General features: G+C 54.5%; 2 protein-coding genes across 2 annotated transcripts in view; both read left to right on the top strand.

Moving 5' to 3' along the window:
• THOP1 (thimet oligopeptidase 1) overlaps positions 1–18,293 on the top strand; it is a 330,628-nt gene that overhangs the window by 209,057 nt on the left and 103,278 nt on the right. The gene's annotated exons all lie outside the window — the stretch shown is intronic.
• Positions 12,483–13,451, top strand: GADD45B (growth arrest and DNA damage inducible beta). The gene is made up of 4 exons (XM_061474582.1): positions 12,483–12,544; positions 12,648–12,749; positions 12,926–13,139; positions 13,257–13,451. The coding sequence occupies exons 1-4, from the start codon at positions 12,507–12,509 to the stop codon at positions 13,368–13,370; spliced, it is 468 nt and encodes a 155-aa protein (XP_061330566.1). The 5' UTR covers positions 12,483–12,506; the 3' UTR covers positions 13,371–13,451.

Raw genomic sequence — 18,293 nt, forward strand, 5'->3', positions numbered from 1 at the left:
CCCGCTCTTCACCCGCTGAAGGGGAGGTGGTGGCGGGGGAACCGGGGCCGCGCCGAGCGAGTTAAGGCGAGGAGCGAGGCACAGCGGCTCCACGGGGCAGCGGGGAGCCGGAGGAGGACGAGGAGGTGAGGAGTCCCTCCTGCCCCTGCTGCCTCACCACTCCTCGTCCTCCTCCGCTCAGTGAAGCGTTTGGAGAGGTTGGATTGCCCCCGGGAGCCGCTAAACTGAGCTCGGGGAGAGGGCAGTGCTGCCTGAACGGTGCCCACACGGCCTCTTCGCAGTAGGGTTCAGTACTTCGTGGAGTCATAGAGCGGTTTGGGTCGGAAGGGACCTTAAGGATCCTATAGTTCCACACACACCCCCCTGCCGTGGGCAGCTGCCTTTTCCTCCGTTCTTAATCACCTCTGCGTTGCAGTCATGCTAAGCCATGACAGCATGTTCCCTGGCAACTTGCAGTAATTTTATCTGGCGCTCGCTTTCCCCCATTTCTGCAAGATAGCGAGTGATAAACTGCTGCGATAAAGCTGCTTCAATGCAGAAGTGCTTGGTAAATAGACATTCTTCTTTCAGATCTATTCCCCACCATCTTCGGCTTACAACAGATCTCACTTTTGTATTACATTTCTTGCTCAACGGGCCTGGGGCAGCCCCCCGGTTACCAACAGCTCCCTTCGCATTGGTTCCTTTTTCCAGACATGGGATTGCGTTAGGAGAGTTTGCACTATTTTAAATACTTTGGGTTGCTTTTCCATTTAAAGAATTGCTGCAGTTGTCACAGGGATATGACATAGCTGTGAATGGGAGGAGGACTGCTCTATGAAATCACATCTATTTTGGTATGGGGTCACTCTCTGACGGTCTTTGAGGTTTCCCAGTTGGATGGGGTGAGGTCCATGGCCTGATTCCACTACATCACCCCACTGGGATTAGCTGCGCCGGTACCTCTGTGACAATAACTACATCTTAGCGTTTGCAGACTATTTAAATGCTTAGCCGAAGGGCCCTGCTTAAGCGGGGATGCTGCCTCTGTCATCAGTGCAGCTCGAGAAGATGTGTGCCTGGTGATTGAGCCCGTTGGTGCGTCAGAGCTGCCGTCATGGGAACAAATCCCCCCCCTCCTCCGGTTGTGTTCTTGCTGCCATTTTCTCCAACGTGCACTCCTCCTTGCAACTCGCAGGCACAGCAGGCTCAGAACCTCACTCCGGAGCGCTTCAGGAAGTAAAAGGGCAGTTAGGAATGGAAGTAAACAACAAAACTATGTGTTCCCTGCTTGCAAATTAACCTGCTTTATGACTATAGGCTTTGCATAAAGCAGACAGCACTAAACATCATCGAGACGGCTTGGGCTGTGTGGAATTTATAATGTGACTGTAATAGCAACCTACTTTTGCTTACTCACTTATGTTCTTATTGCCTTTCATGTAATAATGATATCAGCTTACAGATTGGCACAGGAGGATTAAAGGCTACGGATTTATTATCCTTCCCTAAAATGCTATTTTTAGTTTCTAATTACTGATTAGGAACATCAGGGTGCAATCTTTCCAGCATCTTTCCCATACGCTTACTGCTACATGTTCATCATGCTACAGCACACTAGGTTTGCAATCAGATAAACCAACAGTAGCAATGCGGGCACGAAGAGGCTAAGCCAGTACCTGCTTACTCTCTTTTTTCCCCCAATAGCTGCACTACGGCCTCTTAAATCAGAAATTAAAGCAGAAACTACTAAAATCACTTGTTTGATACATTAGATACAACTTTCTTTGGCAACATTCAATTTTCCTTCTCCCCGCCACAGATGTTTCGTGGTTTAGTCAAAATAACTTATAACTAAGCAGTGGTAAGTGTCTGCTATGAACTGTGGCACTTCCAAAGTACTGGGGTTCATTTCTGAATCCTCCTAAGAAAATAAATACAGACAGACTTGAAATAAGGGTATCTACCTTTCTAACCCCACAAAGACTTAGTGGGTTTTGGTTTGGTTCATTCCTTACTTAAATAAATCTCGTAAGTATCAACTGCCAGGGAAGGCAAGGAAAATGGGTATGGAACTTCAAAATAAGATTCTGGTTTCTAACCTTTAACATTTCATCTCTTTAATGCAGAAAATGATCTGTAATTACATACCTGATCAGTGTACGCTTGCTGAAGGATATTTCTTTGTATGATAAAGCTTATACAAATGTACGAAGAAGTAGCAGCCAGGTTACTGCTTGTGTCTTGAGAACCCTCAGTGTGCTCAGAAGGGATCTTTTCCTTTCAAAACTATTTAGAAAATGAGTGACAGCATCTTCATTGTACTTGCAGAGCTGGAATCCAAATGGTGGCCCCCCCACCCTAGTGCTTTCCTGAAAACCCACTTCGGTTTTGTCATCATTGGCATTTCAATTGAGGTAACACACAGTAAAAGTGATATATATTAAACTATGCAAGTATGGGAAGTATGAAAGCATCCAAGATAATGTAGTATATTTACAGGCCTAATCAAAAGTCTTGTTCCTTTTGAAATCCCAAAAGAGCTGCCCCATGAGTTCATCTTTGCTCTACAGTCACTTACAGCTGCCAACAATCACAGGACAGGCTAAAAAGGGTACAAAAGTAGCCAGAGAAATAGCAGTGTAAAGCTGTATGTCTGGGGCCTCCTCAGGAGAGGTGCACGGTGGCTGTAGGGTCAGTGCCCTCCACACAACAGCCTACAAGAGCTAAGGGCTAGGAAGTAAATTTAAAATAGGTCTTCCCGGAGCTGTGTCCCAACCTTTCTTCTCTGAGGGACTGGGAGCACGGAGTCATACTGCTCTGCCCTACAAATGCTTCTGCATGAAACCCACCTAACTGCACTGACTGTCATCTTAAAGGTCTTTTCCAACCTAGTTGGTTCTGTTGTTCTATTCTGTGTCTTCCTAAGCAGACCCCAGCTCATCCAGATCAGTGCTGCTGGGAACTGAAGTTCTTGGAACCCCTGGCAGTAACATCCCTAGAGAGGAGCCACCTTTGCACAAATGAGTAGAGAAGATGACTTTGTGAACCAGCTTTATGTTACTCCCTGCCTTGTGAGAGGGCTGAAACCATCAGCTTCATCTCCTTTCATTTTGCTTTCTCCTGCTCAGGTAACGAAGCTGAGACAAACTGAGCTGTTTAGGCACCAAGAATATGGTTCTTCAAAGCCTTATCTCCAGGGCCTGCTGTCTGCAGCAGTACAGGTACACTGAATGGGTCATGGATGGCACGCTACCCTTGGAGCACAGTCACATCCTTGCCTGGAAGCTTAGCCCCATGATCACCGAGACACTGCACTTATGAAAGCTTCATGCCTTGAAAATGAGATAGTTCTTTCTCTCGTGAAATCTACACTGGAGCCAAACACACATGTGGGTGGGTTGGGGTTTGGGTTGCTTTTTTCTTGTAACCATACTGTGTAAAGTTCCATGCTAATATTCGGGGATACTGAAGGAACTCAAAGCTTTGCACTCAAAAGGAGCTTCGATGAGAAAATGAACATGAGCTGGCTGCAGTGTGCACTCGCAGCCCAGAAAGCCAACCATATCCTGGGTTGCATCAAAAGGAGCGTGACCAGCAGGTCCAAGGAGGTGATCCTGGCCCTCTACTCTGCTCTCTTGAGACCTCACCTGGAGCATTGTGTGCAGATCTGGTGCCCTCAACATAAAAAGGACATGGAAGTGCTGGAACAAGTGCAGAGGAGGCCATGAGGATGATCAGGGGCTGGAGCACCTCCTGTATGAAGACAGGCTGAGAAAGTTGGGTCTGTTCAGCCTGGAGAGGAGAAGCTGCGTGGAGACCTCAGAGCAGTTTCCAGTATCTGAAGGGGGGCTATAGGGATGCTGGGGAGGGACTCTTCATTAGGGACTGCAGTGACAGGACAAGGGGTAACGGGTTCAAACTTAAACAGGGGAAGTTTAGATCGGATATAAGGAAGAAGTTCTTTCCTGTGAGGGTGGTGAGGCACTGGAATGGGTTGCCCAGGGAGGTTGTGAATGCTCCATCCCTGGCAGTGTTCAAGGCCAGGTTGGACAGAGCCTTGGGTGCCATGGCTTAGTGTGAGATGTCCCTGCCCATGGCAGGGGGTTGGAACTGGATAATCTCAAGGTCCTTTCCTACCCTAACTATTTTATGATTCTATGACTTAGAGCCATTGACTCACCAAGCAGGTACATTGGTAGTACTTCTGTTGTAAGAACAAGCCAACTGAATCCCAGCTCAGTGAGCCAAAGCCCCACAGCAAGGCAGAAGGCTGAGCTGAGGGTCAGAATTGTCACCTTCTGCTTCACCCACTGCTCAGCATGGCCTTTCTTGACAACAGGTAGCAAGTGCATGGGTGAACAGTTACCCCGGTGCTCAGGTTGCTCTATTTTCATTGCTTTGTCAAGCAAATTCCTGCTCACAAGTTCCTCACAATACCCAGCCTCCTGTCCTTTGAAGATGCAGAAGAGCTGCTGTTGAAGCCAACAATAGCCAAGTCTGTGCATCACTGGCAGGATGTTGCTGTAAAGGTTACAGAATTGACTTCTGAGTGAGTAAAGCTAAAGGCAAGGGTACAGGAGAGCTGACTGTAGAAAATTTATCACATCCTGTTTGGAGTCCCACAGAACCATTTGCCAAATCTCTTAATATAAAATGTTTCACGTCATGGACTGACAAAGTTCCTTTCTTACCCTTCCTTCCGTCCACACCAAATCCGTTAAGGGACTGCTCTTTTCTTGATGGGAGAAAGCTCAGAGGATGAGGATCCGGTCACTTTACGTGCTAAAACCCGTTTTTTACTGTTGAAACAGGAAACACTGTCAGATCCTTCTGGAGAATTCTACGGTCCCATTAGCAAATGCAACCTTTGCCCAAGGTGAAAATGGCAGAGGGCATCTCTCTGCCACATGCAGTCCAAAGGAGCTGAAGGATGCAAAGGACGTCACAGCTCTGCACAGCCAACTGCAGCCTCATTTTATCTTTTTGCCCAGTTTCTGCTTTTGTTCAGTTTGCATTTGAGGTGTAACTGATACAGCCTGGGCTTGCTTCCCATTCCTTGTCAGAAAACCTGTGTTCTAATTCAGCATCACACTTTTCAACTCGAAAGCACCTAGACATCTCTTCACTGCTGTGAGAACCACACACCAGTCTGTGGTCCCAACCTGTGCCGGCAGGCAGGGCCCAGCTGTGAAACAGCCAGACAGCTCTGGGGCAGCAGCACAAGAGGGACGTGGAGCTGAAGGAGTGAGGCCAGAGGAGGCCATGGAGCTGCTGCAAGGGCTGGAGCAGCTCTGCTCTGGAGCCAGGCTGGGAGAGCTGGGCTGGGTCAGCCTGGAGAAGAGAAGGCTTCTGAAGGGGAGACCTGAGAGCAGCTCCAGTGCCTGAAGGGGCTGCAGGAAACCTGGAGAGGGGCTTGGGACAAGGGATGTAGGGACAGGCCAAGGGGAATGGCTTGAACCTGCCCGAGGGGAGACTGAGATGAGCTCTTAGGCAGAAGCTCTTCCCTGGGAGGGTGCTGAGGCGCTGGCACAGGGTGCCCAGAGAAGCTGTGGCTGCCCCATCCCTGGCAGTGTTCAAGGCCAGGTTGGACACAGGGGCTTGGAGCAAGCTGCTCCAGTGGAAGGGGTCCCCATGGCAGGGGTTGGGACTGGATGAGCTTTAAGGTCCCTTCAACCCGAACCAGTCTGGGATTCTCTGCCCTGTGTCTGCCCTTCAGCCCCCTCATCCACCATCCTTCCCTACAGCTCCCTGCAGTACACCTAAGCCAACCCCACCTCTGGTTTGCACAACCCGCCCTGTGCTGCCAGGCGCGTGTTCCCTATCGCAGCCGTGTGCGAGTTAGCGGCGACAGCAGCGTCACTCTCACGCACAGCACGGGCACGTTGTGCTCCAGGCAACCAACTGGCTACACCAGTTCTCACCTACAGCTCACCCCCCCTTTCTTTGTCTCTTGTTTTTCCTCCCTTTACACTCATGCGCGTTCTCCAGAGGGGATTTTGGAGGGGACAGCCCCGTGGGCAGCGCAGGGATGCTCAATGAGCTGTAACTCTGTGCTCCACGCTGCTTTGTCTCACGTTTTGCATTCGAGAGGACACCGAGCTCCCCGTTCCCGTGTTGATAACCAGTTTGTTCTGTAGCTAGGAGACACGCCCTTTCTTTGTAAATGTTACAAATCAGGCGTATCTGATCCATTATTCACGACCTGCTGCTGCTTCCCACTTCCATCTCCTGTTAGGAGGTAGCGCCGATGCCAGCAATGTCACGGCAATGCCATGTGACAGCTGGGATTGATGCAGCTCCGTTGGGTTTTAATGTCACTCTTGTTCAGTGGGAGCACAGAGCGAGCCTCGGCAATGTGACAGGTCAGGACGAGAGCCCCCGGCCAGCCCTGCGCTGTTGGGCTCTGGGGTGGCATGGAACTGCTGTGGAACAAGAGATCTGGTGGTTATTTTCTGCTCCTGGCTGCTGTGTTATCACGGTTAGAACGATTTTCATGCTTCGCACTATTCATCATCACTCTTGGATTCTGAGGTGTCAGGTCAAGTTGACAGCAGAGACAGCGAGAACGGAGGGGACTCGAGCAGGCAGGAGCAGAGCCCTGCTCTGTCCATCGAATCCTTTCCACCCTTTGACAAGATCCCCCCTTTTTGGCAGAAGCTGTTGGTTTTGGAAAGCTGCTCCCAGCCCATGAAGTCAGGGACACAGAGGCTTTGCAAAGTAAAGCCAGGGGATCACAAGCCCAAAGAAGCCAAGGAGCCAAAGGAGCCATTGTAGGCAGCGTTCTTCTTCTGCCACTCCAGCATCCTGACAGCCCAGCTACTGTAAACAGCCCTCCCAAAAACTCCAATGGAGCTGTGACCCAGGACACCACTGAAACAGGAACTATTGTAACACAAGGAGTCTCTGGCACAAGGCTGTTTGCCAGGGAAGCTTAGGCTGACCCACAGTTTCTATTGCTGCCAGGCTTGGAAGCGGAGCATTCACCGGCCTGACGTGACCCAAGACTCCCAAAGATTTCTTTCTTCATTTTCCCTTGCTGTCTGCATTAGGTAGCCTGCCAAGAAGCCAAGGGAGGCCCAGCCCTAGGCCTGATAAACATCTCTCCTTCTGGATTTCCCAAGCTTTTGTGAAAGTGAAGCAATTCTCCCTTTGCAATGTTTGCAAGTCTCACAGAAAGCTGCTTCTCTCCCTAACGTTATCCTGCCGAGCAGCACATCAGAGCGCCATGCTGTGGAATGCAGCTGAGGGCTAAAGCAGCCCCCAGCCATTAGTCACAAACCAAACCTGGCCCTCCACCTATGAAAGTCACAAAGCCTCGAGTGATTTATTCTCGATGCTACCAGCACCAGTCCTCAAAGTGTTTCTGAATAACTGCGGTTGCTAAAGGAGCTCGAGAACAGCAAAGCCGATTGATGAAGTAGCCCCTGTGTGCAGGGAGGTTGCTGGCCACCGAGGCCATTCACCCCTTTGCTTTGCCAGGGCAGGAGGTAACATTCTTCCACTGGGTCAGAGGTGACCTGGTGCGGCGCTGGAGGCTCAGCAGTCACGCGAGACGCCGCAACGGGAGGAGGTGGTTACCGGATTCGGTCTCGCTCCTGGCAGTTCATCCTCCCAAATAACAGCCATGAAACGTCAGTGGTCAGAAGTTAGGTAGCACGTGGGGCGGCATGATTGCGCAGCAGGCTTCTTGCAGGGGTGGGTATTTTTAGGGCTAAGCTATCCCTGGTAGTTCCCTTTCAGGTCTTTCCAATTGAAGTTCTGATTTCTCAGTGCCAACACATGGCCGACAGCAAAATTCAGCTTTAAACTTGTCTGCAGTGATGCACCAGGTCCTTCACAAGCTGGAAAACCCACTTTATTTCAAGTAATAAAGGGGGAAATATTATAGTTGATGAAGCATTAATATTGTGTCGTTCCAATATCTCACATACAAAAACCATTTCAGCACTACGTTCAACCTCTGCTTTAAGAGAGGAGCTCAGCGCTGAAATGCCTACAGGGAAAGCAGGGAACAAGCAGAATGAAAACCTCATTTGGTGGCACGGCATTCACTCAGGAAGCGCACTGAAATGTCAAACTTTAGACTTGCAGGCAAAGATCTGGGAAGAGAATGGCCACAAATGCCTTGCTCCAAGTACAAATTTCTTTAAGGTTCAAGGTAACGAGTTTGCTTGGGCAGAATGAGCATACCTGGTAGTAGCCAGAATAAAAAGCCATCGCCCATTTGATAAGCCCTCCAGGGACGCAATGCCGAGCTGCAAACATCCTGTTTAATGAAGGAAAATACTCTCTGTAGAAAGCTTTAACAGCCTTCACTGCCGCAGCCGGCCTGGGAAAGAGCAAAGGCGAATTCTGAAGCGGGGATGCGTTCGAAGCGGGTTTTCCGAAGAACACAAACGGCTCTTCCCTCACCTCCCTCCCAGGCAGCGCTGGCGCTGTGCTCACGCCCCATCTACCGGAACGCAACAGCAGCGCACACGGGAAAAGACCACGGGGGTCAGCGGCTGCGCTTCGCTTCCCGACATCACTGCACGTCTCAACAGCGAAACCTGCGGGATGGGGCTGCAGACAGGAGCGCACAGACGGGGACCTGTTTGAGTTCAGCGCTCAAACCCGGCTCTTTCACAAGAAGCCTTGATTCGCTTCGCGTTCTCACTTTTTTTCCGACAGAAGCAATGCTTTAACGATACTCAGTGCAGTTTGCTTCATGTCTGCTCGTCCTGGGTTCAGAAGTAGCAGTCCTTTTTCTCCTTCTGCTGGTGCAGAAAACACTTCTCTTATATACCTCCCAGGGTATAGAGGTGGTGACCACACTGGGAACATAAGCCAGATCGGTTTCATGATCAATGAGTCTATTGTATCACAAGTCATTACCATAAAGTACAATGAAAGAAGAACCTTAGCCCAAGGCCCCCAGCCAATAAACACTAACACAGCAAATACCAACTGTAAGTAAGGTACAACATGCTGAACCTGTGAGGTCGAGAGCAACAACTTTGAGAGCCAATAAGTCAGCACTGTGACGAGTGACCCTTAATCCAAAACAATGAATGCGTATCACAAATACGGTTAGACACACTCTGGTCAGATCTGGCGTTATCTCAACCCTTCGTGCCCCGCATTTGTTTAAACCCAGTCAGCCACGCTTGCTCTCTCTTCTGCACCAGCTACTAAGAAGGAGAAAAATGACTGCTACTGCTGAACCCAAGACACTGCTTTAATACAGTGACCTCTTCAAAATACACATTTGTCACAAACATCATTGGCCAGAATAATTCATAGAATCATAGAATCATAGAATAGTTAGGGTTGGAAAGGACCTTAAGATCATCCAGTTCCAACCCCCTGCCATGGGCAGGGCATCTCACACTAAACCATGGCACCCAAGGCTCTGTCCAACCTGGCCTTGAACACAGCAAGGGACGGAGCATTCACAAGCTCCCTGGGCAACCCATTCCAGTGCCTCACCACCCTCACAGGAAAGAACTTCTTCCTTATATCCGATCTAAACTTCCCCTGTTTAACTTTGAACCCGTTACCCCTTGTCCTGTCACTACAGTCCCTAATGAAGAGTCCCTCCCCAGCATCCCTATAGCCCCCCTTCAGATACTGGAAACTGCTCTGAGGTCTCCACGCAGCTTCTCTTCTCCAGGCTGAACAGCCCCAATGTTCTCAGCCTGGCTCCATACAGGAGGTGCTCCAGTCCGTGAGCATCCTCATGGCCTCCTCTGCACTTGTTCCAGCACTTCCATGTCCTTTTTATGTTGAGGACACCAGAACTGCACACAATGCTCCAGGTGAGGTCTCACAAGAGCAGAGCAGAGGGGCAGGATCACCTCCTTGGACCTGCTGGTCACGCTCCTTTGGATGCAGCCCAGGATACGGTTGATCCTGGGCTGCGAATGCTCACTGCAGCTGGCTCATGTTCAGCTTCTCATCGACCAAACGATAAAGGCTAAATTGCTCTTTTCTTTTTCCCGTCTCAAAGACACCAGCTTCCAATCCTGCAATGGAAGGGGTGTTTGTAGCGGTGGGGTCAACACCACTGCCCGTGGGGTTCTGCCATGTGGGCATCCGCGACCACCGCACGCAGCGGGTCCGGCCCCTGCTGCCACAGCCGGGAGGCGAGGCCAGCAGAGCTGACCTGGGATACGGGACCCACACGGGCTCATTCATGGACATTCCCCCGATCACACCTGAAGGGCTGGCCGGGTCCACACTCGAAATTCTAAATCTGACCAGATTCACACCAAAAATTCTACATTTGATCGGTTTTCTTCTCAAAACTCCGAATCTGGTGGGAGCTTTAAACCTAGCAAGGGATGGAATGTGAGCGTCGAGGGACTACAGCTCCCAGCATGCCTCGGGAAACAACATGGCTGACCGGCATCTGGGTGCCGAGGGACTACAGCTCCCGGCATACCTCGGGAAACAACATGGCCGACCGGAACTGGCTTTCCGAGGGACTACAACTCCCGGCATGCCTCGGGAAACAACATGGCGGACCGGAACGGGCTTCCCGACGGACTACAACTCCCGGCATGCCTCGGGGAAAAAACGTTGCCCCCCCCCCCACCCCCCCCCACCCCCACCCCCCCCCCGGCAGTCTGAGCGCCGAGGGACTACAGCTCCCGGCATGCCTCGGGAAACAACATGGCCGACCGAAACCAACTTGTCGAGGGACTACAACTCCCGGCATGCCTCTGGAAACAGCATGGCCGACAGGAACTGGCTTTCCGAGGGACTACAACTCCCGACATGCCTCGGGAAACAACATGGCCGACCGCAGTCCTGTCGCCGAGGGACTACATCTCCCGGCATGCCCCGGGAAAGAACTCGGTCTTCCGGCAGCGCCGCGCCCCGGTGCCCTGGGTGCCCGCCCCCCGCGGTGCCGGCGCTCCCGGCTCTGCCGCTGCGGGATCACCGCCCTTGTCCCCGCTCCCGGTACCGCTCCGGCCGGGCCCTGTCCCAGCACCGCTCCCGCGCCCCTTCCCTTCGTTGCCCGGGCTGCGCAGCTCGTCCTTCTGCAGAAGCCAGAGGCGTTTAATGACAGGCTCCAGAGTCCGAGCAGAGCCGGCCATTAAAGAACGGTCATTCCCTCCTCTGTCCATGTCTGAGCTTTGTTTGGCTTTCTGCCTTTCAGTTCTTTCCTCTCTTAATCATTTGGCTTCCCTATATATTCCCTAAAACTATCCCTAGTTTTAGCTCCTTTGCCGTCTGTATTTTAAATCACACACACACACACCCCGCGATGCTGTCGCTTTCAAAATGTTCATTGTATGTCTCCATTCCAATGCACCATCGCTCATTATTGCTTTAATCACCCTTGCTTTTCGTGTTCTGCTTTCATCCTGTTCGCTGTCTTTAGCTCACCGCCTTTTAACAATACCTGGTGTTATCTCAGTGCCTCTGCTTTTAATCTTGCTGCACCTCTGTGTCACTTTGCTCTTTTCCCTTTATTTCCCTCAGAATCGATGCTTGTCTTTCTATGCCTGCTTTTACTCCCTTTACTCTTCCTTATTTCATTAATACTTCTTAGATATTAAACTATATATTAAAATATCTCATATTTCTTCCTTATTTCATTAATACTTCTTAGATATTAAAATATACATTAAAATATCTCATATTTCTTCCTTATTTCATTAATACTTCTTAGCTATTAAAATATACATTAAAATATTTCACATTTCTTCCTTATTTCATTAATACTTCTTAGATATTAAAATATACATTAAAATAGCTCACATTTCTTCCTTATTTCATATTAATACTTCTTAGATATTAAAATATACATTAAAATATCTCACATTTCTTCCTTATTTCATTAATACTTCTTAGCTATTAAAATATCTATTAAAATATCTCACATTTCTTCCTTATTTCATTAATGCTTTTTAGATATTAAAATATCTATTAAAATATCTCACATTTCTTCCTTATTTCATTAATGCTTCTTAGATCTTAAAATATCTATTAAAATATCTCGCATTTCTCCCTTATTTCCTTCATCACCGTTAACCATTAATTGCTTTCATCCCATTACATTCAAGCCCCAGCGCTGCTTTAAGCAGCCCGCCAGGGGGCGCCACAATGCGGTCCCCACTCCAGCCCCGGCGCGCGTCCCCGCGTCCCCCGGCTTCACACCCCCCCCCCCTCCGTGCCCGGACCCCCCCCCCCCCGGTTCAGGCCCCCGCTCCCCGCAAACCCCGCGGACGCTTCCGGGGCGGGGGTTCCCCCGCACCCCTCCTCAACCCCCCACGTGGGACCAGCCCTCGGTGTCCAATCCCCGCCGCACCGTCTGCGGAGGGAGCCAATGGCGAAGCGGGGGCCGCCCCCCCACCGCGCGCTGCGGAAGGGTATAAAAGGCAGCGCCGGGGTTGGGTTGCGGCGCGTTGGGGTCGGGGTGCGGGAGGGAGCGGGACGGGACCGGGACGGGACCGGGGGAGCATCGCGGGAGCGCGCTGGGATTTACCGCGGTCGGGATTTGCCTTCCCCGCACGGGCTCGCGTCACGATCGCGCCATGACTCTGGAGGAGCTGGTGCCTTGCGACAGCAGCAGGTACGTGCGGGACCCGCGGTGCGGGGCTGGGGCTGGGGCTGGGGGGGGTTCGTTGTCGCTGCCGCTGTTGCTCACCGGGTCTCGTCTCCCCTTCCCCGCGCAGGATGCAGGCGGTGAGCGAGGCCGTGGAGCGGGTGCTGGTGGCAGCGCAGCATCAGGACCGGCTCACAGTGGGTGTCTACGAGTCGGCCAAGCTCATGAATGTGTGAGTACCGGTGGGTGTGTGGGGGGGCTTTCCGAGGGGGTGCAGCACGGGGGGGAGCCCCCCCAGCAGCAGGTTCCTTCCCTGCAGGTGATGGGGGGTGACCCACGGGTGTGGGGGGGGGAAATCACAGCCCCATCCGGAGCTGGTTGCCCCTCTAATGCCCCGCGTGCCCACAGGGACCCTGACAGCGTGGTGCTGTGCGTGCTGGCCACTGACGAGGAGGACGAAGGTGACATCGCCCTGCAAATCCATTTCACCCTCATCCAGGCCTTCTGCTGCGACAACGACATCCACATCCTGCGCGTCCTGGGCATGCAGCGCCTGGCCGCCATCCTGGGGGAGCCTGAGCCGGGCTCCGAGCCCCGTGATCTCCACTGCCTCTTAGTCACGGTGAGTGGGGCGGTGATGCACGGCACGGCCACGCAGCGAGGCCCAGGGTGGGAGGGGGACTTGGGGGGCTGTGTGTGAGGGTGACGGCGGCGCTGACTCCGTGTTTCTGCTCCTCAGAACCCGCACACGGACGCGTGGAAGAGCCAAGGGTTGGCGGAGGTGGCCAAATACTGCACCGAGAGCCGCGACAGGAACCAGTGGGTGCCGTTTGTGTGCCTGCAGGAGCGCTGAGCCGGCCCCGGCCCATGCCCGGCTCTGTACCTGAAAAAGGAGGGGGGAAAACAGTAAAACGGCAGGAAAAGGAAAGGCGGAACGGCCAGTTTACAACCAACCAAACCCACACAAAATAACCCCAAACGCAAACAGCCACCGATTTCGTTTTCATTTATACCCGGAGCGGAGGAAGGAGCAGAGCGGCACCGGTGGGCACGGGATGGAGGCAGTCGGAGCCCTGCTGTGCCGGCAGCCGGGTCGGACGCTGGCCGGAGCGCGCCGGAGCTCATCCATGCCAAGGAGTTGTTGTGCTTGGCTGCAAGGAGCTGGGGGACTGTGCTGAGGAGCCCCGGGCCAGGAGATGGAGAGCGTGCGATGATCTCTGTTTGGCAGCTGTGAGTGGACAGAGGTGAGGACTGCAGGGGAGCTGCTTTCTCCAAGGGCTCGGTTATTGTCTGTACCGATGGAGCTGGAATCCGTGTCGAGTCTTTTTGCACTCTAAACCACTTGGAGACCCGGAGTCGATTCTATTCCAGAGTTTATTCTTATACTGATTTAAGACAAAAACCCCGAGTTATTTGCAATAAAATATCTGAAGCCAGGGCTGTCTGCGTTGCTTGGAGCTGGGTCCATGGGGAGGGGGGTTCTGCACGCACAATGCAGCGTGTGCCGGGGGAGGCCCTGATGGGGGCCTGAGGCTCTTCCTATAAGCGACAGCATCTGGGTCTGTGCATGAGAACCAGCCCCACGGGCAGCCCCTGAGCTCTGTGAGAAGCTGAGCACAGGGCAAGTGCCTCCTGCCCCCTGGGGCACTGCAGCGGGCGCTGGCCATGGGACCCCCCCCCCCGCCCTGGTGCAGGCATCCCCAGGGCAATGCATCCTCCCGGTGCCTGTGTCCGTGCCAGGGCTGTGGCACCCCCGGGGAGCTGCTGGTGCATGGGGTGAGTCACAGCCCCCGACCCCCCCCCCCCCTCACCCAACCCGGCTGCGGGATCCCCCCGTGCCCCATCCGCAGAGGAGCGGAGCCGCTCTCGTGGGAGCCCAAATCTGGCTCCGGAAAGGGGATGGGAGGGGGGGACGGGACGGCGGCCCTGACCCGGACCCTACAACGGCAGCACCGCAGGGGCTTGATACAGGCGGGAGGGGACCCCCCCCAGGCACGCAGACCCCGATCCGCCCCATACGGACCCCAGAGACAACGCTTCCCCCCCCCACCCCCGGCAATAGGGGGATCAATGGGACCCCACGGGCAGTGGGACCCCCTCCCTGCGTAGCCGCAGCTCGCTCCTTGCAGCCCCCCCCTCGCCCCGGTGTCCCCGTCGGGTCTGACTCAGTGCGGGGGCGCCGGGGATCCTGAGCTGCGCTTTCCAACCCGGGGGGGGGCCCTGATCCAGCCCGGACCCTGCCCCTGCACCGCAGCACCGTGAGGGGGGCTCCGGGCTGGGAATGGAGCTCCGGGGCTGGCTCGGCTCTGCCGGTAAGGGAGGGGACCCCAATACTGTGACCTCCCCCCCCCCCCTCCAGCATCACCGCAGGGTGAGGCCACAAAACCTCTCCCCAGCGCGGCGGAGCCGGGCAGGGCCAGCCCGACGCCAGCAGCATCAGCACCTGGCAGCAACGAGACCCTGGGTGATCCGGGGCTCCCCCATCCCTTCCATCCTGGCAAACGCCACCGTTTTCCATAGGAAATCCCTGACCCTCGCCCAAGCAGGGCTGGGGTTGATGCCAATGGGGGGGGTTGGATCCATGATGTGGGTGCAGGGGGTGTGCAGGGGTCCCAGTGACCGGGGTGAGGCCCACACATGCAACCACATTCCCTAGGGTCACCAGGACCTTGCACATCCATGCATGGAGGGGACGTGCATGCAAGGGGAGGCTCAGGGTTGGTGCTGTTCTGGATGGGGGGGGGGGGGGGGGGGGCAAACTGAGCCCCTTCCTGGCTCTGGGGTGGCTGCAGCCAGACAGGGCCGGGCCGGATCCTGCTCTGAGCCCAGCACACACGGAGGCCACAGCCTCTGATTTATGAGTCTGGTCTGGGTGGCTGCTGGCAGAAGGCAGCCGGGCTGGCCCCGTCCCCAGGCTCTGTCCCCATCCGCCCCTGCATCCACCCAGAGACACTGCAGAGCCCCTGGGCTGCCGGGTGCGGGCCGAGCTCCTGCATCCCTGTGGCTGGGGCAGGGGCTCCAGGGATACTGGGGGCCACCCAGGGCCATGCCCCGGCTGCAGTGATGCAACCACCCCAGTGCACCCCGAAGCTGCTATGCCCAGACCCGGTGGGACACGCGCCACTGTCCCCAGGGCCACCCCGGCCATGTCCCTGCAGCCCTGGCCCATGGTGCCAGCAGCATCCCCAGCCCTGGCTCCAAAGGAGGGTTAATTATAGCTGTGGAGAAGCTAAAAACAGCCCGGGGGGGGTGTGTGTGAGGGTGTTATTTATAGCCCTTGCCCCAGCTCCGTGCTGCAGGAGGGTCCAGGGGCCTTTCATGTGCTGCCAGGCTCGGGTTCGCTTTGCAGTGGGGTTCCAGCAGCATCCCCGATGCGTGCCCCTGTGTTTGAGTTTGGGGATCCGTGACATGGGGGGGGTGCAGGGATCTGACACAGAACCTCTGGCTGGGGGGGGAGAACAACCCCAGCAAGGCCGCATCTCCCCGAGATGCTGCTGGGAATCGCATCCCCTCTGCTCCCCTGCATCCCCCCGGGCTCTGCAGGGCACGGACATCCCTGTGCCTCCCATTAAGATCAGCACCGGTCCCATGTCCCCCCCCCTCCGAGAGCCGGCCCTGCAGTCGGGCATCCCCTGCGCAGGGTGACACAGCCCAAGGAGCACGGCTCAGCCCGAAGCTGCTGCTGCCCGCCCCAGCTCAGCCCTTCGGGTCAGACACTGAAACATCCCAACTATTCCAGGCACGCAGGGGAAGTGTGGCTCCAGCCTGCCCATGGCAGCAGCACGCGTTACTGCACGGCCAAAGCCTTCCAGGAAAGCCATCCCCGTGGCACAACGCTGCCGCCAGCCAGCTCCAGCACCGGACCCTGGTGCTGCTTTGCGATGGGAGCTGCTGGGAAGCTGAGGGCAGAGACGGGGCTGCAGCCAGGGCAGGCAGAGGCCCCTTCCTTTTCTTCTCCTTTCCACCTGGTTTTGGTTTTGCTGCGGCTCCACGGACAGGAGGGCCCCATAAACGTCAGCTCCGATGCTGCTGGGGCAGATGGGGAGCATCAGGCTGGTGGGAGCAGCCCCCTGATGGGGTGTGTGGGAGAAGGGGGCTCCAAAGGGGCTGCACCAGCTCAGCCTGCAAGGCTGTGACACCCAGTGGGGTGGTGGGGATGCTGCTCAGCCCCATCCCACCCGGCTGGGACGAGCAAGGTGTCCTCGGCCAGGAGGAGATGGCTGAGACACCCCGAGGAAAGGGGTGGGAAGGTCTTCACTGATCCCAGCTCTGGAGAAAGCTCCTGCTGTGCCCCCAGGCTGGCAGCACTATGGGGACGTGAGCAGCAACCACGCCAGGTTGATGCAGGACAGGCTGGGCGGGATGCGGGATGCGGGATGCAGGATGCGGGATGCAGGATGAGGGATGCAGGATGAGGGATGCGGGATGCAGCACAGGCTGGGCAGGAGATCTGGCAAAATGAAAAGTGAGCCTTTTTATTGTATTCTCAACTTCACTTCTTAACAACAAGTCCACAAAATATTAAACACTGTGCAAGGAATTGGGCTATGGCACACCAGAAATAAAAATCAAAGAGATCCCAAACTGCAGACGTTATGAGGAGCCTACGTTACAGACACCGATTACTTCCTAAGTACAGTCTTTACAAACCTTGATTTGTGTTTGGCAACAAGATCAGAGTTTGGCAAATAATAATACTAATTATAATAGGCCAGAGAGAAGAAACGAAGAGCGCAAAGGAGCAGACACGTGGCTTCTGTTCAATGAAGGAAACGCATTACTTTGACTCTGTTAAAGTTGACTTTTTAAGCACTCGGAGGAAGGGGAATGGGCTCCAGGCTCCGTCAGCCGGTGCCATGCGGGTGCCAGGCATCTCCCATCACTGGCATGGTCCCGGAGGCAGGCAGGGGAGGACAAGGCAAATTAAACAGGAGCGGTGTTTCCTCTTCTCCCTTCCTCTTCGCAGTCTCCCTCCTTTCTTTTGGCACCAGCTTCGCCACACGCTATAGAGAACGTCAGGCAGATTTGGGCACGTGGTTACATCCAAAACCAAGGCCTTTGTGAGGCTGCTGGCACTGCCTGCCCGTGCCTCCTCAGGGGTCCCCACTGCCCCTTTGCCATTTGGAGCACTTAAAAAGTCCTGAAAAGTGTCTTTTTTTTTGTCTTTTTTTTGTCTTCCCCCCCCCCCCCCTTTTTATGCCCAGCAAATGCACGAACAAAGTACAAGCAGCTACCGGAATCTGCACTTCTATTTATGCTCTACAAAAACACCCATGGAATGAGCAGTGATTTACTCAGACAAGGAAAAAAAAAAAAACCCAACAAACCTCAAAAAGAAAAGGAAAGGAAACAGAAAACCCACGAACTCGAGGATTTTTCCACCCACTGAGAGACACCAGCACCCGCCGGCAGCCCCCTGCCCGCCCCATGGGCCACCGGCATCTGGGAGCCCCCAGCCCTGTCCCCACCTTCCTAAGGGACTCCAAGCAGATGCTCCCCGTCCCCTGCTCCCGTCTCCAGCCGCGCTTTGGACCTAAACCTGCCCCTCACTGGCCACCCCCCCACCGCCAGCGTGACTCAGGCAAGACCCCAGGATGAGCGTGGTGAGAGGACAAGGATGCAGCAGCATCCCATAGCAACCCCCCCCCCACCCCACCTCGCCATGGGTCTGAGCTGCCCCACTGCCATCCCGTGGAGGGCAGGGGGTGCTGGGAAGCCCCCCCCCGGGGCAGCACCGGTGATGGATGGGGGGGTCTCAAGCGGAGGAGCGGCGTAT

This window comes from Pezoporus flaviventris, unplaced genomic scaffold (genome assembly GCF_033815535.1).
Source record: "Pezoporus flaviventris isolate CSIRO_AGI_PZ_B2104156 unplaced genomic scaffold, CSIRO_AGI_Pfla_v1 ptg000080l, whole genome shotgun sequence".
NCBI lineage: Eukaryota > Metazoa > Chordata > Aves > Psittaciformes > Psittacidae > Pezoporus > Pezoporus flaviventris.